The 23,685-nt window shown below is 42.3% G+C and overlaps 1 protein-coding gene across 1 annotated transcript in view; it reads right to left on the minus strand.

Moving 5' to 3' along the window:
* The window catches only part of ATP2C1 (ATPase secretory pathway Ca2+ transporting 1), a 153,112-nt gene extending 152,054 nt beyond the window's left edge, over window positions 1-1,058 (minus strand). Inside the window, exon 1 of the mRNA XM_018051409.1 lies at window positions 647-1,058. Coding sequence (XP_017906898.1) covers window positions 647-754 — 108 coding nt within the window. The 5' untranslated portion in view covers window positions 755-1,058. The remainder of the gene's footprint in view (window positions 1-646) is intronic.

A 23,685-nucleotide genomic window follows, 5' to 3' on the forward strand; every position in this document is an offset into this window, starting at 1 on the left:
AAATGAATGCATGGTTTTTAAAAAGAAATGATCAAACATTTTAGCAGGTTTTTTTTTTTTTTGGTTTTGTTTTTTTGTGTTTAAACTCCCACATGCACTGCTAGAAGTACTTTCGATTGACTTCCACCAAAAAAGTGACTAATTGCTCTGAAAGATCCTCACAATTAGTGATCTGTTTGAGGCTATCATCCTTACAGTCTACGAAATGTTTCTTTGTTTGGCAAATCCTGGTGATATTCACCTAGATATAAATATATACAAAAAGCCAAGTATATTTCTGGGGCCTGATATTATTGTCTGTCAAAATATTAACAGTTTCAAAATTTGTGTTTGAGGCCCTAGAAAATTATCAAGGAATCCACACAATTTAACTCAGAGTAGTTTAGTCTAGCTATTCTGAAAAAAAAGAAAGCACAAGGTTTTATTACCGAACTTGAGCTTAATCTCGGGATCCAAATGTTCCAAGTTCAAATAAACCCCCCACATGCCTGTTCGCTCCTCTGCCAAGTCTGAACAGCTGAAAGCAAATGCCGACTTGCGCCTACAAACAGGTAAATTAGCAGAACCTAAATCACCAAGTGACATAAAAGCAACACCCAGAAGCAAACCCCCATTAACCTTAAAGGTAAAATAAACAAAATGGTACCTGTTCTTCCTCTCTTTGGTTTCTCAGCATCGATAAATATTTTCTAATTGCATGGAGAGGATATTTTTTGAAATAAGAGAATCTTGACTGAGGCAAAAGATTATCCATGATGAGGAGATCACGAAGATCCTTATTTGCCCCTCCCTGTCAGCAACCACATGAAATCTAGAAGCTTCACAATTCCTCAGATGCCTAGAGATTTGCTTGTAGCTTGACCACTTTCCTGCAAACAAAGCAGATGTTCTCCTTGCTGCTTCCTCTTTCAGGTGGAATTCATGGTGAAAGCAAAGAGCCGAGTCCCAGGGCCGCCTGAAAGCTTCCAGAAATGCAATACCCAGAGGGCAGCAGGAGCCAGGAGGAATCCAGGGGCTGGTCTGCCGGATGCAAATTGCTTAGTGGTAGTGATGTGACTGTCCTATTTCTAGCAACAGCGTTCTGTTGCAAGCTATGTTAATATTAGGTAGCTGGTGACTTTCCACACCCACAGACTCTCATGAGGTTTAATCTTAATTCTTCTGACAGCTTTTCTAGCTCTTAAAGAGGACATGACATGGTTTTTTCCTGTTTCTTTCCAGAATTCTTATCAGCATGAGCACACACACACACACCCTCGGCGGCATCTCAGTTCTAAAGTGTTGAATCATTCAGCCTTGAGAAGCATTGTTTCAGAGGATTTCTAAAAAAAAAATTAACAAATTACTTCAGTCTTCATCCTTATCAAGGAGTTCAATGTCAGCACTTAAAACGGTTGGTTTACACTATCATGCATTATGCAACTTGCCCAGTAACCAGATACTTTATGTCAGCTGAACAATAGCTGCAAACAGATTTTGTTTTGAGTTAAAAGGCTTCTCTCCATGAATCCTTATCACATACTCACAGGCTGAATCCTGGAACATTAAATTTCTCCAGACTTTATTCTGAGCTTAAGGAAGAAAAATGTTATAAATTTACTTTCTAACTCTTATGAAAAGGATTCATGCTTAAAAAAGAGAACATGGTAAGAGGTCTGTGGTCATAAAGGACATGAAATCTTAAAATTTGTAGTTCAATATTTTCTTAATTCTCTATGGAAGTCACAGGGTTTCTGAACAAAGTTCCCTAGTAGGCTTTGCTATTTTATTACCCTTTTTATCTTTGCAGTAGCTGGTTTATTTGATGAAACATTTGGCCACTTTTCTGAGGGGCAGTCATACATAATCCAGAGTATACATCAGCCAGTGATTTGCTTTCAGGTGAAAGAGGAAAGCTGGTCTTTTCCCCTTCAGAGAGAACACTGAAGGCCAGAGTGCGGAGGTCAAGCAGAGCTTGGGGAACTCATTTTGCAGCCTGCGCCTTTCCCCTGCATAGCCTCCCTGACATCCTGGTTGGGCTACTTGCCTTCAGGGAACACACTCGATCAGCTAACATGGGCTGTGCTGTGAGCAGCCAGGCCATCTGTCAGGCTGGCGTCAGCCCACTTGCAAGGTGATCTTCCAGTCTCGCCAGGGCCAGGCTGGCAATTCCAAGAGGTCCCTTGCATAATACTGCTAAGGCTGGCTCCTCGGAGGAGGCCCTGCCCTCATGACCCCCCTCCAGGTGCACTGCTACATACTCACGGAGGCTCTTGCAGCCCTCTTCCTTCACAGGCTGGGGACAGCCCACTCTAATAGTTGCAGAGAAGCACCATGCTTTTGAGCCACCAGAAGGCTAAGGGCATGTGTATTGTGCCCTCCCAGCCTGGTCTGGCCCCGGGAAGAGGGGTGGCCCTCAGGGCACTGGGCACAGGCATAGGTCCATTTATACACATGCTCCAGGAAGCCACAAGCTGCCCTTTGGCTTCTCTTTTTGAAACTATCAAAAGCTTCACAGAGGCCTCTTATGCGGGCAGGGCCACACCCCCACAGCACGGCTGGTGATCAAAGCCTCTTCCCAATGGAGCAGCGCAAAGCAGACCTCATTTCAAATGGTTGTTTCACGGTCATCTTTTCCTGGATTGAGGAGAGTGATGAAAAGAGATGGGGAGGGAGGAAAAAAACCTCCAAACCAAAAACTATCCTGACTAGATTGAGCATGAAAAGAAAAACTGGTGAAGCAAATGCAATTAAAATTCCCTTAGGTGTTTAGTTGGTAATAAATACAAATTGTGTCTAACATTTACTAGGCCTTTGGGTTGGGTACTGTGCTAGATTCCTTACATGTATCATCTCATATAATCCTATAACCCTCTATGGGGTAACTGAAGCTCAGAGAGGATAAACAACTTGCTGAGGTCACACAGCTACAAAGTAGAGAAGAGATTCCAATCAAATAGTCTGACCCCAGAATATCGATTCCCAATTAGCACAATGCACAGCCTCTCAGCCCATTACAGAAATGGATTCTGAGGACTCCTCTAAGGATTAACTGAAAAAGGGAAGGTGTGGCTATGCCTTGTAAAAGGAAAACACAAATGTCAACTGTGGGAATTTACAGACCAAGATGACAAGGTTTGAGACCAGGTGCATCTTCGTGAAGAATCATACACCTTCCTACCCTGGATTCTCTATAAATAAGAGAGAATTATTATTTACCTCTTCAAGATTTCTTTGTGAAATGATTCTGGTGATCTTAAAGAGTTTGTATCCATGGATACAGGTTTTCTGCTTTGCAAATGTTGAAAACTGCTATAATCTGTTTCTGTTTGACATAGGCTGCAGTGGTCCATTTCTCTGAATATTTAACACAAACATGGTATGGGATTTGACACACCCAGTTTCTCAGGTAAATGTCATCATCCCTTTGTGTTCACAGTGTCCACCCCTGGCATCTCAGCCTGGAGGGGTTCCATGTTGATCACCACCATGACTCAGCTGCCTTGGCGAAAGGCGGTCGGTCAGAGTGCTGATGTCTGCAGTGTGTCTGCAAGAACCAGAAGAACTCTGTGTAGCTGCTTCAAGTGATAAGAGGTTTATTCCACTCCCTGCAAAGAACACAATAAAGAGCGGAATGACGACCTGTTTGGACTCCCTCCCACCCCTTGTCCTCTATTCAACAGAAAAATAACCAGCAGAAATCACAGATCAGGAAAGGTACTGATGGAGGCTGCAGTCTCACTAGGAAAGGATATTCATGTGTTCTCTTTGATTTCTAAGAACTACCTGGTTTTTCATAAGCAGCTTAAAATATGGGGAATCTCAGTCTCTTCACTTGAAGAGGAATATAAAGAGGCAAAACCAAAGCCAGAAAAAATGGTGACAATGTGGTGAAGAGAGAGATTTTAGTTTATTCCTTTTCAAACATCGGAGAAGATGAGATAAAAATGCGGGTTTGTGAAGCCACCTAGCAGCATGCATTGCAAACATTAGGTATTTCATTAATGCATGCCAATGTAATTTGTTAAAGGGGAAAGGCAAAAAGGAAAGAATGGGACCCAAGTGTTAAATTTCTGATGAGAAACAGGAAAGGAAAACAGAAAACATATCTCCAGGATACCTTTAAGTGGGCGGAGTTTCCCAATTGCATCAGGACAAAACTAAAACCGCATCAATTTCTTTCTCTTTTTCTTTTAAAACCATCAGAGTTGAGAGTTTCGTTATCTGGGAGCTACTCCAGCCCAGATACCAAGTGACCGGCAGGCAGTTTGGATGATGGAGAAGCAGCTAGCCCTAGAAACAGAAACCATTTTTTATAATGAATACCACTGAGAAATCACTCTTCCAACTAGGTCTGTGGAAACTGGCCCAGCCTCCTCGTCCCCCAAAGACAGTCTTACATGAAATCAGAAGAGAGGAAAGGGAGGCATTTACCATTGGTCATCAGGACAAGTACACAGCACCAAAGTCTGCTTTTCTATGCACTTTCTTAAAGCTTTTCTTAAAGCACTTGCACCACTTCCTATGACATTTTCTCGGTGCCCCCACCATGCAGGGGTAATTGTATCTGTTTATGGTTCATCTGATGCAAAGAACTGACTCACTTGAAAAGATCCTCATGCTGGGGAAGATTGAAGGCGGGACGACAGAGGATGAGATGGTTGGATGGCGTCACTGACTCAATGGACATGAGCTTGAGTAAACTCCAGAAGATGGTGATGGACAGGGAGGCCTGAGGTGCTGCAGGCCTCCTGAACTGAATGGTGCATTTGAGGATTTCCCTGGTGGCTCAGATGGTAAAGTGTCTGCCTACAACGCGGGAGACCCGGGTTCAACCCCTGGGTCAGGAAGATCCCCTGGAGAAGGAAATGGCAACCCACTCCAGTACTGTTGCCTGGAAAATCCCTGGAAAATCCCTGTTGCCTGGACAGAGGAGCCTGGCAGGCTACAATCCACGGGGTCGCAAAGAGTCAGACACAACTGAGTGACTTCACTCACTTCACCAGTGGCTCAGCAGTAAAGAATCTACCTGCAATGCAAGAGCTGCAGGACACACAGGTTTGATCTCTGGATCAGGAAGATCCCCTGAAAGAGGGCATGGCAACTCCAGTATTCTTGCCTGGAGAGTCCCGTGGTTAGAGGATCCTGAAAGGCTTCAGTCCATAACAACTTAGCACACACGCCTGATGGTACATTCTTACTTTCCCAGAATGCATGTTCAACTCCCACCCAAGTTCCTATTATAACCACAGTTCAGCCAGTGCAGAAGACTTGGGTTCAATACCTGGGTCCAGACGATCCCCTGGAGAAGGGAATGGCTACCCACTCCAGTATTCTTGCCTGGGGAATTCCATGGCCAGAGGAGCCTGGAAGGCTAGAGTCCACAGGGTTGCAAAGAGTCAGACATGACTAAGCAAATAACACTTTCACATATGTACTTTTTTATAGGTGCTAATCTTTTATCGATACATTCTTTGTCAATTATTGCAAATATGTTCTCCTAGTTTGTGGCTCACTTCACTGTTGGTTTGACGTTTGTTTTCCAGAGGGAGATGGAGTTTTTTATTTGCTTGTTTTGATGAAGAGTTCTTAATTTTAATTTTGTTATGTACCAGTCTTTTCCTTTATGAATTACCTCAGGGTTCTATGAACGAGGGTGCACGGTTCAAAGCAGACTTACTGCCTATTTTTGTAAATAAAGTTTTATCAGGACATAGATATGCTCATTCTTTCACGTGTTGTCTGTGATCACTTTCCTGCTACAGCAGCAGGGCTCAGAACTCCTAAGATATTTACTCTCTGGTCCTTTACCCCAAGGTCATAAAAATCATCTACTTTTTCCATGAGAGTTGTTCCTTAATTTCTACCAAATGGAAATGGAGTGCTTTTACTTTTTTTAGTATTTATTTTTATTTATTTAATTTTGGCTGTGCTGGGTCTAAGTTGTAGAACTTAGGGGCCTTTGATCTTCATTGCACCATGCAGGATCTTTAGCTGCACCACGTGGGATCTAGTTCTCTGACCTGGGATTGAACCCAGGTCCTCTGCATTGGGAGTTTGTAGTCTTAGCTACTGGACCACCAGGGAAGTCCCAGGAGCCTCTTTGCAACTTTAGTATATCTCTCTCTGTTGGTAAACTTTCTCATTTTCCAGATTAGAAAAGAGTTGCAAACTAGCCATCACAGGCTAATTTTGTTTATAAAACAATTTGGTTGGTAACATTTTAAAAATTAAATGCAAGCGTTTAAAGTCAGATTTGACATAAATATTTGAGTTTCTGATTTCTTTTGAAAGATTAGAAGTTCGAAAAGTCTTGGCCTGCCTTCCACAGTGGTGACACTCTCTTAGGAGAGAGTAGTAGGTCTGCTGCCTCCCGCGGTTGGGCTGGCCTCCCTGATGACGCTGATGCTGTTGGCTTGGGGAACTCATCTTGGCCAAACCTGGGTCAGCTCCTTTGAGTTTTCTTTTTAACTATGTCCCAAGATTGACTGCTTAGTTTTGGCAAAAGTCCTGCTGGGTCAGTTTAGATTAAATCTTTCACCTTCATATCTGATCACCATGACTTGTCTTCAGGAAGAATCCTATTGAGTTGGTCTAGTAAGACTCTCCTAGCCTTGATATTTCCTCTTAGTAATTTTCCATCCATTGACCCCCAACCCTGCTCTTTGGCTGCTGTTGGGCTGCACCCTGAGGGCCTGCAAGCCTTCTCATTGCTCAGCCTTCAGACCAAAGAAAGAGCCCAGGGTCAGTGACAAAGACATCAATAGTTTATTGGATCTTATGAGACTGAAACAAAAGGTCCTGGGGCAACACCCCATCATGTATGGCAGATGGGAGGCAAGACGTGACAGCAATCTTCACGATTGGGATAGGAGGCTACCATTCTTAGGGGCAGTTGATGCCAGGTTGACTCATCAGTTACCAGGGAAATCAACATCAAGGGCAGGGGACAAGCACAAAGACAGATATCCTATAATTAAGAGGATTTGGAGAGTCATTTGAGTGGAACAGGGCTTGGTCAAGCAGGGTATTACAGAGAACAAGAGAACTGCCATCTTGTATGACCTGACCATCCTGCAGTCTCCGCTTGTACTTGGTAATTTCAGAGTTGAGTGCAATCTCTCTGCCCCACGGTCAGGCCTCCCTTGTGGTAGTCCCTCTTGAATAAAGTCTCCTTTATCATCTTTAACAAGTCATGAATAATTTTTTTCTCTATCACAGTGTAGGTAAGAGGCTCAAGAGAGTTGTAACACATGTTTGGGTTAATGTCTTCCGAACTTTTTACATGATTCTAGTACAGTGCTTCTCAATCTTTCATATGCATATAAACCACCTGGTAAGCCTGGCATGAGTACAAGATTCTACACTTCTAACAAGTTGCAGGGTGATGCCAATGTTCCGCATCCCCCTCCCCAACACCGCCCCCCACCCCCGCCGCCATTCTGGCTGGCGAGATTCCAGCACCTGTCCTGGAATACACAACCAACACTATCTCAGAGCCTCCATTGGAAACTTCCATTCTGATGTCCTGTCAGGTGAGTTTCCCCCATTATGTTCATCGCAGTTTGCTCTTTTTCTATTCATTTGTTTCTTTTATTATCTCCTCCCTTGCAATGTAAGTTCCGTGAGGATAAGAAACACACCCACATATCAGTCATTCCTAACACCCAGAACAAACAGCAACAAATTGGAAGCCAGAGCACAGAACAAGTGGCCTCTGACTTTAGAGAATAGAGGAGCTGAAGCCTGAGACAACACAGAAAACTGAGAAGAAATCCAACATGGTCTGCAGAATTCCCCAGAGGCTCAGGAATTGGCAGAGTGAGTAACTTTGGAAATGGGAATGGACATAGGAAGGTCAATTGGAAAGCTTTAAGAAGCATTTGGGGGGGCCTCCCTGGTGGTCTAGTGGTTGAGAATCTACCTGCCAATGCAGGGGACACAGGTTCGATCCCTGGTCCGGGAAGAACCAAGCCTGTGCACCACAACTACTGAGCCTGAGATCTGGAGCCCATGGTCAACCACAAGAAGTCTCTGCAATGAGAAACCCGAGCACAGCCACCAAGAGGAGCCCCCACTCGCCACAACTAGACCCTGCTTGCAGCAACAAAAACCCAGCACAGCCATAAATAAATAAATAATAGCCCTTTTAAAAGAAGAGGAAGAAGCAGCATTTGGACCAGACCCCTTCTTGCTTCCTTAAGGAGGGGACTGAAATTTCCTTTCAGAAGATTGGTGTCTATCTTCTCTCCTGTTCATTTGGTTCTTTGGGTTTGTGCCCCTCCTTTTTTTTTTTTTTTTTTTTTTTAAGACGTTGACTGTCATTTGGAAAGACACAAAGGTGAAGACCAATTCTCCCTGTGTGCAGCTGCCACCTTTTTCATTCTTTACATCTCAGCTTAAATAACACCTCCTTGGAGAGGGTTTTCATAGAGAATCTATGTTCTGTGGAATACCTAGACTAAGTTTCCCCTGACTTTTCTCACTAGCTGAGTCCTTTCTGGTGTAACTGGTTCACTGAACACAGTGAACTCATAGGGTGACATAAAAATAAACATTATTTTAGATGCCTACTGTCCCTTTAAATGTGTTCTATGAGGAGTGTGTGTGTGTGTGCGTGTGCGCGCGCGCGCGCAGCCTTACCTTCCTCTATACAGGAGTAAACTTTTGGGCCCTCCCCAGGATGTTTTTAGGAACTGGAAATTCCTACAATAACTTTAAGTCACAAGCACAGTTTCAATTTTATACTGCCTCATCTCAGGAAAATATTTTCAACCTGATTTATCTCAGTCTTCTCCCCTCCCTCCAGCTGAGACCCGCTAAGCACTGACTATTTGCAGTAGAAGAGAGAGGAGTGGTCCTCCTGCTCGTGTTCCCAGTCTAGCATTTCTCCTCATCCCTCTGATTGCTGAGATTTCTGGATCTGCCAGTGCAAAGGCAGGGGATAGAAAGAGAAGTAATATGGATGGAAAGTTCTTTCTTGGCTGATGCTGCTGTAAGATTTCCTTATCTCTCTGGGCCTGGGAGTTGTTTAGAACTTTATCTTCCCCTGATGGTTTTTCATTCATTAAAGCCTTTAGCACCAGCTCAAGTTCTCCTCTCTACCCCAGGCCTGCCACCATCTTGTAACAGATGTCAAGACTTACTAAATTGCTTAATGAGACTTCTATGGCCCTTTTTAGATATATAAAGTATTTCTATATATTTTCTAGTGTGCTTTAATTTTTACATTTAGATACTTAATACCATTAAAATTTTATTTTGTACAGTCATCCCTTGGCATCTATGAAGGATTGGTTCCAGAAGCCACCTCAAATACCAAAATTTGTGAATGCCCAAGACTCTTATATGTTTATAATGGTATAGTACCATCAGCCCTCCACATCCATGCACTCTGTATCTGCATTTTCAACCAACCGTGGTTATGTTATTTTGTATATTACAGTTTTATAAAATCTGCATATCTCGGTGTCTTCAGGGACCCGGAAACAAACTCCTGTGGATCCTGAGGGACGGCTGTATTCAGTTCTAATTTATGCTGTTTACTAGTTTACTAGGCCTGCCACAATGAAGTACCGCAGACCAGGTGCCTTAAACAAAAGAAAAGTATTTTCTCACAGCTCTGGAGGCTAGAAGTTGGGATCAAAGTGTCAGCAGGGCTGGTTTCTTCGAAGCCTTTCTCTTTGGCTTATAGACGGCCATCGTCACTCTGTCCACATGGGGTTCCTTCTGCACATGACCTGTGTCCAAACTTCCTCTTTTGTAAAGACCCTGGTCATATTGTATTAGTACCCACCCTAATGATCTCATTGTAAACTAACTAACACTTATATGTACTTATCTCCAAATACAAACACATTCCGCAGGACAAAGGATTAGGACTCTAACAAATGAACTTGGGAAGGTCTGGGTGAGGGTGGGGAGACTTAATTCAGTCAGTAACAACTTGGATCTATTTTCAGATGCTCTACTTATCCATTTCTATGTTATCACAGGTATAAACAACATACTATTAGAAATTAACTTTTCTCTTTTTAAAATTAATTTACTTTTTAATCAAAGGATAATTGTTTTACATAATTTTGTTGTTTTCTGTCAAACCTCAGCATGAATCAGCCATAGGTATACATATATCCCCTCCCTCTTGAACCTCCCTCCCATCTCCCTCCCCATCCCACCCCTCTAGGTTGATACAGAGCCCCTGTGTGAGTTTCCTGAGCCATACAGCAAATTCCTGTTGGCTATCTGTTTTACATAGAAAGTAACTTGTCTTAATGGTTTACAGCATTCCTAAAACTTTCTCCAATCCCTTCCTTCTCCTACTGGAAACAAATATCTTCCACTGGATTTTACTTGAATACATGTGATAACAATATTCCCTTCATAAAGAGATGTGTCCACTTCTTGCTTCAAACTTGTGGGAAGAGAACAAATTAGCCAAGTTGGCGTGTTCAGACTCTCTCGTCCCATGCTTTGTAAATAATGACTATGTAACAACTGAGATCCTGTTACAGCACCGCGCATGTGCGTCATGAAGTACTCATGACAGCTACCTGTGACGGCTACGATCATGGGCTACTCTGTGCTGTATGGATATATGAGCTCCACCCAGAAAGCAGCAGCATTACACTGCATCAAGTCTCTGGCCACTGTGCCAGCCAGAAGAGAGGTTGTGCTGGGTTAGGCTAGGCTATGGTAGCTGCTATGGCTGCTGCATCAGCCAGGAGAGGATAAACGTGTCTGCAGTTCCTATGGCTCCTCAACTCTTCCTCCAGACTCTTAAACTTGTGCCTTGCCTACCCTGGGTTCAGCTGACAGTGTGAACGGCAAGACAACTGGCATCACAAACAGGGTCAACAATACAAAACTCAACTGCAAACTCCTAGGGCTCAAATACTTAACATCCAAAAATTATCATTTGAAAATTCATATCTGACATTGTTAACAGTTTTTTAATGACTTACAGTACTTCAAAGACTGTGTTGTGAGTTTTGCTTGCAACGTCTCCTAAGTACCCTGTAGAGTAGGACACAATATCACAGTAATCCAAGTCTATGCCCAACCACTAATGCTGAAGAAGCTAAAGTTGAACGGTTCTATGAAGACCTACAAGACCTTCTAGAACTATCACCCAAAAAAGATGTCCTTTTCATCATAGGGGACTGGAGTAAAGAAGTAGAAAGTCAAGAGATACCTGGAGTAACAGGCAAGTTTGGCCCTGGTGTACAAAATAAAGCAGAGCAAAGGCTAACAGAGTTTTTCCAAGAGAATGCACTGGGTCATGGTAAACACCCTCTTCCAACAACACAAGAGACGACTCTACACATAGACATCACCAGATGGTCAACACCGAAATCAGATTGATTATATTCATTGCAGCTGAAGATGAAGAAGCTCTATACAGTCTGCAAAAGCAAGACAGGGAGCTGACTGTGGCCCAGATCATGAACTCCTTATTGCAAATTCAGATTTAAATTGAAGAAAGTAAGGAAAGCCACTAGACCATTCAGGTATGACCTAAATCAAATCCCTTATGATTATACAGTGCAAGTGGCATACAGATTCAAGGGATTAGATCTGACAGACAGAGTGCCTGAAGAACTATAGACAGGGGTTTGTAACATTGTAGAGGAGGCAGTGATCAAGACCATCCCCAAGAAAAAGGAGTGCAAAAAGGCAAAATGGTTGTCTGAGGAGGACTTACAAATAGCTGAGAAAAAAAGAGAATCTAAGAAGGCAAAGGAGAAGAAAGATATACTCACTTGAATGTAGAGTTACAAAGAATAGCAAGGAGAGATAAGAAAGCCTTCCTCAATAATCAATGCAAAGAAATAGAGGAAAGCAATAGAATGGGAAAGACTAGAGATCTCTTCAAGAAAATTAGAAATATCAAGGGAACATTTCATGCAAAGATGGACTCAATAAAGGACAGAAACAGCATGGACTTAACAGAAACAGAAGATATTAAGAAGAGGTGGCAAGAATACACAGAAGTACTACACAAAAAAATTCTCATGACCCAGATAACCATGATGGTATGATCACTCACCTAGAGCCAGACATCCTGGAGTGCAAAGTCAACTGGGCTTTAGGAAGCATAACTATGAACAAAGCTAGTGGAAGTGATGGAATTCCAGTTAAGTTATTTCAAACCCTAAAAGATGATGCTGTGAAAGTGCTGCACTCAATATGCCAGCAAATTTGGAAAACTCAGCAGTGGCCGCAGGACTGGAAAAGGTCAGTTGTCATTGCAATCCCAAAGAAAGGCAATGCCAAAGAATGTTCAAACTACCACACAATGCCACTCATTTTACATGCTAGCAAAGTAATGCTCAAAATACTCCAAGCCAGGCTTCAGTTGTACATGAACTGAGGATTTCCAGATGTTCAAGCTGGATTTAGAAAAGGTAGAGGAACCAGAGCTCAAATTGCCAACATCCCCTGGATCATAGGAAAAGCAAGAGAATTCCAGAAAAGCATCTACTTCTGCTTTGTTGACTATGCCAAAGCCTTTGACTGTGTATTACAACAAACTGTGGAAAATTCTTCAAGAGATGGGAATACCAGACCACCTGACCTGCCTCCTGAGAAATCTGTATGCAGGTCAAGAAGCAACAATTAGAACTGGACATGGAACAACAGACTGGTTGCAAATTGGGAAAAGAGTAAGTCCAAGCTGTATATTGTCATCCTGCTTATTTAACTTACATGCAGAGTACATCATGTGAAATGCCTGGCTGGATGAAGCACAAGCTGGAATCGAGATTGCTGGAAGAAATATCAATAACCTCAGATATCCAGATGACACCACCTTTATGGCAGAAAGCAAAGAGGAACTGAAGAGCCTTTTGATGAAAGTAAAAGAGGAGAATGAAAAAGCTTGTTTAAAGCTCAACATTCAGAAAACTAAAATCATGGCATCCAGTCCCATCACTTCATCACCAATAGATGGGGAAACAATGGAAACAGATAGACTTTATTTTCTTGGGCTCCAAAATCACTGCAGATGGTGCCTGCAGCCATGAAATTAAAAGACACTTGCTCTTTGGAAGAAAAGTTATGACCAACCTAGACAGAATATTAAAAAGCAGAGACATTACTTTGCTCACAAAGGTCCATCTAATCAAAGCTATGTTTTTTGCAGTAGTCATGTATGTATGTGAGAGTTCAATTATAAGAAAGCTGAGCAATGAAGAATTAATGCTTTTGAACTTTGGTGCTGGAGAAGACTCTTAAGAGTCCCTGGACTGCAAGGAGATCCAACCAGTCCATCCTAAAGGAGATCAGTCCTGAATATTCACTGGAAGCACTGATGCTGAAGCTGAAACTCCAATACTTTGGCCACCTGATGCAAAGAACTGACTCATTTGAAAAGACCCTGATGCTGGGAAAGACTGAAGGCAGGAGGAGAAGGGGAAGACAGAGGATGAGATGGTTGGATGGCATCACTGACTAGATAGACATAGGTTTGAACAAGCTCTGGGCGTTGGTAATGGACAGGGAAGTGTGACGTGCTGCAGTCCATGGGGTCGCAAATAGTCAGACACAACTGAGTGACTGAACTGAACTGATCTGAGAGTAGGAATAAGGCTCAAAGAAGTAGTTACTTGCCTGAGGGAATACAGCATTTAAGTGACCAATTGACAGTTCCAGTCCAGTTCTATTTAACTCCAAATCCCAAACTCTTAACTATTACACAATATTGCCTTCATAGCTATTTAATATCTTCCTCCATCTCCAAGCAGAATGCTTGGTGCACAGAATGTGCTTATAGAATGAACTAAGCTGAAGAGCACACCCATCAACATTAATGTCATCCATTCCATGTAAAGCCCTGTGACTAGTGAGCTGTTTTAGGTCTGGATTATGGTGGTTGAAGTAACAGATATGTGGTCAGAGATCTCTCCATTCCCATTACACATGGAGCCTGTACTTCCAAATAAAGACTGTCATCTTTTCCAGCCTGTGTACTCTAGGTCTTTAACATAACTTTGCTCAAACCAAGTTCCATTATAGCTGTTCACTTAATGCTACCATTCCTTAGAACACCAAGCTAATGCCATAAAAAGTTCTTACTGAAAGGTCAGAAATAAAACAACCGTTGTGAAGATTATCATACTGGCAGTCAACAAATGATAATTCTCCTTTATGACTAGAGAATTTATACACTGGTTTATCTACGAGCTTCCCTGGAGGCTATGGTGGTAAAGAATCCGCCTGCAATGCAGGAGGCCCTGTTTGGGTTCAATCCCTGGATTGGGAAGATCCCCTAGAGGAGAGCATGGCAACCCACTCCAGTATTCTTCCCTAGAGAATTCCATGGACAGAGGAGCCTGGCAGGCTACAGTCCATGGGGTCACAAAGAGTCAGACACGACTGAGCGACTAACACTTTCACTTTACCTAGAGCAGTGTACTGCATAACGATGTATATGATTTGGTGGGTATCTTAGTCAGCTTGGGCTGCTGTAACAAAATAACCACAGATTGGGTAGTTTAAACAACAGATCTTTATATTCTCACAGATCTGCAGGCTGAGAAATCCAAGATCAAAGGGATAACAAATCTGGTGTCTGGTCAAAGCTCTCTTCCTGGCTTGCAAACAGCCACCTTCTCACTATGGTCCGCACATGGTCATTCCTTGGCTGGTGCACACAGAGACAGAAAGACACTGAGGGCATCTGGGGTCTCGTCTTAGAAGAACACTAATCCTATTGGATTTGGGCCCCACACTTTTGACCTCAACAAAACTTTAAGACTCCATCTTAAGGTTAGGCTTTCAACATTTTAATTTAGGGGCAGACAGAAGAAATATTCAGCCCATAATGATGGGTCAAGTTTCCTCAGGATAGAAACAAGCCATTGAGGATCTCAGTACATTGTTGGGCGCAGGAAGTACGGTCAGAACAATGCCTGTTTCTGCTTAAACTGTTTCCTCTTTCCTACATATGAGGACCTACATCTCTACAAAGTTTGGAACAATATTGCCTACTCAGGGTTTATTTGCAATGCTTGAGTTTTCTGGATGAAAGATCTCTGTATTATTTAATGCAATAAAAATTTAATCAAAATGAATAAAGTCTCCATTACTATCTTCAGCATTAAATAGAATTCTCATCCTCATTCACAGTTGCTTTATTTAAAATTGTTATTTTGAGTTCTTTCCTTGAACTATCCTAAACAATTGAGACAGACTGGGACCTTTGCTGAAGTGCTTGCACCTGGATAAACGTCTCCTCAAGCAATATAATAATAATAAAAAAAAAACTATAAGGGATTAAAAATAGCCACGTGCATGCATAACTGGGGCAAATTATGAACATTGTGATACAAAAAGACCAACAAAAACAGCGTTTCAGGAGCAAAATCAGAGTACTGCACATGCCCCCTGCAAACAGCACCACCAAGCGGGTGGGTAGACCACCTAAGCCACCCTTCCAGCCTGACCCCTGGACACATCCCTACCCTCTAGATAAGGAACTAGCTCACATCCCCTCAGGGGCAAGCAAGGGAAGCTGTTACTTGTTTTCATACTCCCTGCTGCAGCAGTGGCCCCAATAAAGCCTTGCCTACATTTCTTGTCTGGCCTTTAATCAATTTCTATTGATTAAAGAGGCCAAGAACCCTGGATGGTAACACAATCTCATTCCTTTCTTAATATCAGTTTTCAGACAATTACATATAACTCTATCTTCCCAGAAGCCTTTGTTTACAGTTATAAAATCTTTATTGCTACAGAATTCCTTTTGGCTCTGTGATTTCTCTTGCTGAGGTCCTGTCTGGATCTGACATCCTACAATTCGGAGATGCTCCATGATGAAAGCAATGTTTTAAACTCTAGACGTGTCGAGTGCAAAAAGAATATAATGATGAAGCAATAAAGAGAGCAATGGAAGTGTTGTTATGGTTACTGTTCTGTAAAATTGTGAAAGTAGTTCAAAATGACAGCACAGTTGAGTCACCTTCCTTCATGTCGCTGTAAACTCATAAACAAGTTGTTTTCCAAGAGCATGCTAAGGTTTCCTCCTACCCAAGATTTTTCCCCCAAGTGTTTTGGATGGCTTTCTACCATACATATCTTATCTGTACAAAGTGACTCTCCAGCCCCTTAACAGCAGGTGCTCAACTCTCCACCTCCGTCTGCACAGTTTCTTACACTTCTGTCCTTGTTAGGAGAGTCTTTTCTGTTTTCCAAAGAGCCAAACTTGTAACAGGTGCCCTCACTCTGCAGCTTTAGATTGCCAGAGCTACTGAGTCCGCGGAAACTTGTGGCTGGGTTTCTTGCTATGGTGGAAGCAGATGCAATGCTGAGACTACCATTTGAAATTCAGTATGCACTGGACTGGATATAACGTCTGAAAGAAAAATTTCATTTTTCTAATTTTAAACATTTGAGTTCAATAACACAATTAAATTTTTTACGGGATAACATCCTTTCAGGATAGCTGAGGTCTTCTCTCCCGCTTCTCTCCCTCTGTCTCCTGAAATATAGAGAGTTCACCTTGTCCCTAGAAGAGGAAGAGGCATTCTAACAGAGTTCACATTCTGCCTATTTTTCTGCAAGTTTTAACCAAACCTGAGTCCACTTGCTTGCACTCAGTAAAGTCAATCTACTGACACCAGGTTGTGGCGCAGGAAAGTAGAGGGTTTATCACAGGTGCCAAGCAGGAGTCCAGGTGGCTAACGCTTAAAAGGCCCGAACTCCCCAAAGACTTTCAAGAAAAGGTTTTTAAAGACAGAGTGAGAAAGAGGGGTGTTGTGGGACATGTGGTCAGCTCATGGACATTTTTCTGGTTGTTTGATGGTGAGATTAATCAACATCATCAACCTTCTGGTTCCAATCTGTCTGGGGTCTATGTGCTTGTGGGCAGCAGACACTTAACTTTTTCTTCTTGGTGAGGGTTTCAGTATCTGCAAAACAGCTCAAAGGACATGGCTCAGAATATTATCTAGGAGGAACTAGGGTCCTTGACTTTGTCTAATGGCTAAATTGCTAATATTATTTTAGCTTGCCTGGTTTCCCATCTTCCTGCATTTTCTCATTTCTATGATTAAATGTACTGTTTGGAATTCAGGAAAAGCCTAGGAGGCTAAAGTTTTTCTACAGGCAAGAGGTAGGCAGAGGACATGGGGGTGGGGGTCTATTCCAGGAAGGTCCCATAGGGTCACACAACCAGCTCCATAATATCACCAGGCAAGAATTAACACAACCATTCCTTGGGACCGCAGTTTCTAACAGAGTCACAGGAAAAGAGCGAGCAGACTCCCCCTTTCGCCCAGGCAGAGTGTGCTAGTTATTATGCAATTGCCTCTCAACTCCAAACACATCATTCTCTACCCTCTTCAGTGATGCTTGGTTTCTACAAATCATTTACCACTTTGCCAGCTGCTCCTTCTTTAGGCTTTTCAAGTAGAGGATGACTGCAAGGTTGAAGGAATGAAAAGGGACTTGCTCCTTTCTGTTTCAGTTTTGCTTCCTGTTCTTGAGAATCACACCAGGGATGCTCCCTCACCCTGGCAGCAGCATTTATTTCTATTATTTCTATGGTGGAGGTTGAATCCAGCTTGCAGATTTCCGTCACTCTCAGAGCCAGCATTATTTTCCGTCTCAGTGGTACCAGCACATCCAGTTAGTGCCCTGTCCTCCGAGGTCAGAGGCCCAGCCCCCAGGACCTTCCTCTGAGCCCAAAGACAAAAGAACCAGCTGGCTGCATTCCAGCCTCTTTCCTCACTTGGTACTAAGAATATTTAGTGGGCCCAGACTCCTTGCATTTGCATGCATGGAATTGAAATTCAGGTCATTTTATTTGAATGTTAAGAGTAAAGGCACCACAGGAAGACTGGAGGACTTGGGAACATTCAGATTACTTGTTAATATCTCACAAAACTGTATCCGTAGGCCAGACATTTTCCTCAGGTTTAAGCAGAGAGCCTGTATGTGCCTCAAACTCAGAATGTCTACAGTTAAATTATTGTCTTCTTCCTTAACTCGGTGAATGTTGACAGCATCTACCACTTTCCAGCAAGAACTACCTTTTACTTTCTCAGTCTCCAAATACTGTCAATTTGGGGCTTCCCAGGTGGCGCTAGTGGTAAAGAACCCACCTGTCAATGCAGGAGATTTAAGAGATGCAAATTTGATCCCTGGGTTGGGAAGATACCTTGGAGGAGGACATGGAAACCCACTGTATTTTTGCCTGGAGAGTCCCATGGACAGAGAAACATGGTGGGCCACGGTCCATAGCACTGCAAAGAGTCAGACATGACTGAAGCGAATTAGCATTTTATTTCCCAAAATGTTTCCTACTCTCCAGACGTATTTCATGACCCTGTTTCAGGTCCACTGATCTCATTGCATTACTATAAAACCCTCCTATTGTCTCCTTGCTTCCAAGTCTTTCCCTCTCAATATAATCTTTCTTGAGTGTATTTGGCTCTTAAATAAACTAAAAAGATAAGTAAAACATGTCATTTTCAGGACATAATCCCAGATCTATCCAGCAAATCTGAAAGACTCTCCTGCAACTGTGAATCATTTAAGATTTTTCTTTTTATCACTGGTTATAATCAAGGCAAATTGGAAGTAGTCAAACAGGAGATGGCAAGATGGGAATGTCAACATTTTAGAAATCAGTGAACTAAAATGGACTGGAATGGGTGAATTTAACTCAGATGACCATTATATCTACTACTGCGGGCAGGAATCCCTTAGAAGAAATGGAATAGCCATCATAGTCAACAAAAGAGTCTGAAATACAGTACTTGGATGCAATCTCAAAAATTACAGAATGATCTCTGTTCATTTCCAAGATAAACCATTCAATATCACAGTAAGCCAAGTTTATGCCCCAACCAGTAATGCCGAAGAAGCTGAAGTTGAGTGGTTCTATGAAGACCGACAAGACCTTCTAGAACTAACACCCCAAAAGACGTCCTTTTCATTATAGGGGACTGGAATGCAAAAGCAGGAAGTCAAGAAACACCTGGAGTAACAGGCAAATTTGGCCTTGGAGTACAGAATGAAGCAAGGCAAGGGCTAACAGAGTTTTGCCAAGAGAACACACTGATCATAGCAAACACCTTCTTCCAACAACACAAGAGAAGACTCTACACATGGACATCACCAGATGGTCAACACCAAAATCAGATTGATTATCTTCTTTGCAACCAAAGATGGAGAAGCTCTATACAGTCAGCCAAAACAAGACCAGGAGCTGACTGTGGCTCAGATCATGAACACCTTATTGCCAAATTCAGACTTAGATTGAAAAAAGTAGACCATTCAGGTATGAACAAAATCAAATCCCTAATGATTATACAGTGGAAGTGGGAAATAGATTTAAGGGCCTAGATCTGATAGAGTGCCAGAAAAAGGATGGACAGAGGTTCATGACATCCTATAGGAGACAGGGATCAAGACCGTCCCCAAGAAAAAGAAATGCAAGCAAGGCAAAATGGCTGTCTGGGGAGGCCTTTAATAGCTGTGAAAAGGAGAGAAGCGAAAAGCAAAGGAGAAAAGGAGAGATATACCCATCTGAATGCAGAGTTCCAGAGAATAGCAAGGAGAGACAAGAAAGCCTTCCTCAGTGATCAGTGCAAAGAAATAGAGGAAAACAGTAGAATGGGAAAGACTAGAGATCTCTTCAAGAAAATCAGAGATACCAAGGGAGCATTTCATGCAAAGATGAGTTCAATAAAGGACAGAAATGGTATGGACCTAATGGAAGCAGAAGATATTAAGAACAGGTGGCAAGAATACACAGCACAACTATGAAGAAAAGATCTTCATGACCCAATAATCACAATGGTGTGATCACTCATCTAGGGCCAAACATCCTGGAATGTGAAGTCAAGGGAGCCTTAGGAACCATCACTATGAACAAAGCTAGTGGAGGTGATGAAATTCCAGTTGAGCTATTTCAAACTCTAAAAGATGATGCTGTGAAAGCGCTGCACTCAGTATGCCAGCAAATTTGGAAAACTCAACGGTGGCCACAGGACTGGAAAAGGTCAGTTTTCATTCCAATCACAAGGAAAGGCAATGCCAAAGAATGTTCAAACTACTGCACAATTAAACTCATCTCACACACTAGTAAAGTAATGCTCAAAATTCTCCAAGCCAGGCTTCAGCCATACGTGAACCATGGAAAATTCTGCAAGAGATGAGAATACCAGACCACCTGACCTGCCTCTTGAGAAATCTTTATGCAGGTCAGGAAGCAACAGTTAGAACTGGACATGGAACAACAGACCAGTTTCAAATAGGGAAAGGAGTACATCAAGGCTGTATATTGTCACCCTGCTTATTTAACTTATATGCAGAGGACGTCATGAAAAATGCTGGGTTGGATGAAGCACAAACTGGAATCAAGATTGCTGGGAGAAATATCAATAACCTCAGACATGCAGATGACACAACCCTTATGTCAGAAAGTGAAGAAGAACTAAAGAGCCTCTTGATGAAAGTGAAAGGAGAGTGAAAAAGTTGGCTTAAAGCTCAACATTCAGAAAACTAAGATCATGGCATCTGGTCCCATCACTTTATGGCAAATAGATGGGAAACAGTGGAAAAAATGGCTGACTTTATTTTGGGGGGCTCCAAAATCACTGCAGATGGTGATTGCAGCCATGAAATTAAAAGATGCTTACCTCTTGGAAGGAAAGTGCTGACCAGCCTAGGCAGCATATTAAAAAGCAGAGACATTTCTTTGCCAACAAAGGTTCATCTAGTCAAGGCTATGGTTTTTCCAGTAGTCATGTATGGATGTGAGAGTTGGACTATAAAGAAAGCTGAGTGCCGAAGAATTGATGCTTTTAAACTGTGGTGTTGGAGAAGACTCTTGAGAGTCCCTTGGACTGCAAAGAAATCCAACCAGTCCATCCTAAAGGAGATCAGTCCTGAGTATTCATTGGAAGGACTGATGCTGAAGCTGAAACTCCAATCCTTTGGCCACCTGATGGGAAGAATTGATTCATTTGAAAAGACCTTGATGCTGGGAAAGATTGAAGGTGGGAGGACAAGGGAACGACAGAGGATGAGACGTCTGGATGGCATCACCGAATCAGTGGACATGAGTTTGAATAAGCTCTGGGAGTTGGTTTTGGACAGGGAGGCCTGGTGTGCTGTGCAGTCCTTGGGGTCACAACTAGTCAGACACGAATGAGTACTGAACTGAACTGAACTGATGAGCAACTTGATGGTGTGTTTTGTGCTGTTTACCTCAGGTTTCTTATGCCTATTTTCCACTGAGCTTGGATCTCTGGATTTATAGTTTTCATAGTTTGGAAATTTGGGGGCCATCATTTCTTCCAATATTTCTTCTGCATCTACTTTCAGGGACCCCAAGATATATTGGGCCACTTTTTGTCTCACAGCACACTGATTCAACATTTTTCATTCTCTTTCTCCCAGAGTTTCACTTTGTACACCTTCTAATGCTATTTTTTAGATATTTCTTTATTTATTTGGCTCTGTGGGGTCTTTAGTTGCAGCATGTGGGATTAAACCAGGGATCCCTGACCAGGAATCAAAGTGGATCTCCTGCACTGTGAGCACAGAGTCTGAGTTCCAAGTGCTATGTTTTAAATTCAGTAGTCTTTCCTTTTGATTATCTGGGTCGTGAAGATCTTTTTTGTACAGTTCTTCTGTGTATTCTTGCCACCTCTTCTTAATATCTTCTGCTTCTGTTAGGTCCAGATCATTTCTGTCCTTTATCGAGCCCATCTTTGCATGAAATTTCCCTTAGTATCTCTAATTTTCTTAAAGAGATCTTTAGTCTTTCCCATTGTGTTGTTTTCTTCTATTTATTTGCATTGATCCCTGAAGAAGGCTTTCTTATCTCTTCTTGCTATTCTTTGGAACTCTGCATTCAGATGCTTATATCTTTCCTTTTCTCCTTTGCTTTTCACCTCTCTTCTTTTCACAGCTATTTGTAAGGCCTCCCCAGACAGCCATTTTGCTTTTTTGCATTTCTTTTCCATAGGGATGGTCTTGATACCTGTCTCCTGTACAATGTCAAGAACCTCATTCCATAGTTCATCAGGCACTCTATCTATCAGATCTAGGCCCTTAAATCTATTTCTCACTTCCACTGTATAATCATAAGGGATTTGATTTAGGTCATACCTGAATGGTCTAGCGCTTTTCCCTACTTTCTTCAATTTAAGTCTGAATTTGGCAAGAAGGTGTTTATGATCTGAGCCACAGTCAGCTCCTGGTCTTGTTTTTGCTGACTGTATAGAGCTTCTCCATCTTTGGCTGCAAAGAATATAATCAGTCTGATTTCAGTGTTGACCATCTGGTGATGTCCATGTGTAGAGTCTTCTCTTGTGTTGTTGGAAGAGGGTGTTTGCTATGACCAGTGCATTCTCTTGGCAAAACTCTGTTAGCCTTTGCCCTGCTTCATTCCGCATTCCAAGGCCAAATTTGCCTGTTACTCCAGGTGTTTCTTGGCTTCCTACTTTTGCATTCCAGTCCCCTATAATGAAAAGGACATCTTTTTTGGGTGTTAGTTTTAAAAGGTCTTGTAGGTCTTCATAAAACCATTCAACTTCAGTTTCTTCAGCGTTACTGGTTGGGGCATAGACTTGGATAACTGTGATAGTGAATGGTTTGCCTTGGAGACGAACAGAGATCATTCTGTAATTTTTGAGATTGCATCCAAGTACTGCATTTCGGACTCTTTTGTTGACCATGATGGCTACTCCATTTCTTCTGAGGGATTCCTGCCCACAGTAGTAGATATAATGGTCATCTGAATTAAATTCACCCATTCCAGTCCATTTTAGTTCGCTGATTCCTAGAATGTCGATGTTCACCCTTGTCATCTCTTGTTTGACCACTTCCAATTTGCCTTGATTCATGGACCTGACATTCCAGGTTCTAGAAGTCAAATGGGCCTTAGAAAGCATCACTACGAACAAAGCTAGTGGAGGTGATGGAATTCCAGTTGAGCTCTTTCAAATCCTGAAAGATGATGCTGTGAAAGTGCTGGACTCAATATGCCAGAAAATTTGGAAAACTCAGCAGTGGCCACAGGACTGGAAAAGGTCAGTTTTCATCCCAATGCCAAAGAAAGGCAATGCAAAAGAATGCTCAAACTACCACACAATTGCACTCATCTCGCATGCTAGTAAAGTAATGCTCAAAATTCTCCAAGCCAGGCTTTAGCAATACATGAACCGTGAACTCCCTGAAGTTCAAGCTGGTTTTAGAAAAGGCAGAGGAACCAGAGATCAAATTGCCAACCTCTGCTGGATCATGGGAAAAGCAAGAGAGTTCCAGAAAAACATCTATTTCTGCCTTATTGACTATGCCACAGCCTTTAACTGTGTGGGTCACAATAAACTGTGGAAAATTCTGAGAGATGGGAATACCAGACCTGTATGCAGGTGAGGAAGCAACAGTTAGAACTGGACATGGAACAACAGACTGGTTCCAAATAGGAAAAGGAGTCCATCAAGGCTGTATATTGTCACCCTGCTTATTTAACTTCTATGCAGAGTACATCATGAGAAACGCTGGACTGGAAGAAACACAAGCTGGAATCAAGACTGCTAGGAGAAATATCAATAACCTCAGATATGCAGATGACACCACCCTTATGGCAGAAAGTGAAGAGGAGCTAAAAAGCCTCTTGATGAAAGTGAAAGAGGAGAGTGAAAAAGTTGGCTTAAAGCTCAACATTCAGAAAACGAAGATCATGGC

The sequence above is a fragment of the Capra hircus genome, chromosome 1, assembly GCF_001704415.2.
Source record: "Capra hircus breed San Clemente chromosome 1, ASM170441v1, whole genome shotgun sequence".
Lineage (NCBI taxonomy): Eukaryota > Metazoa > Chordata > Mammalia > Artiodactyla > Bovidae > Capra > Capra hircus.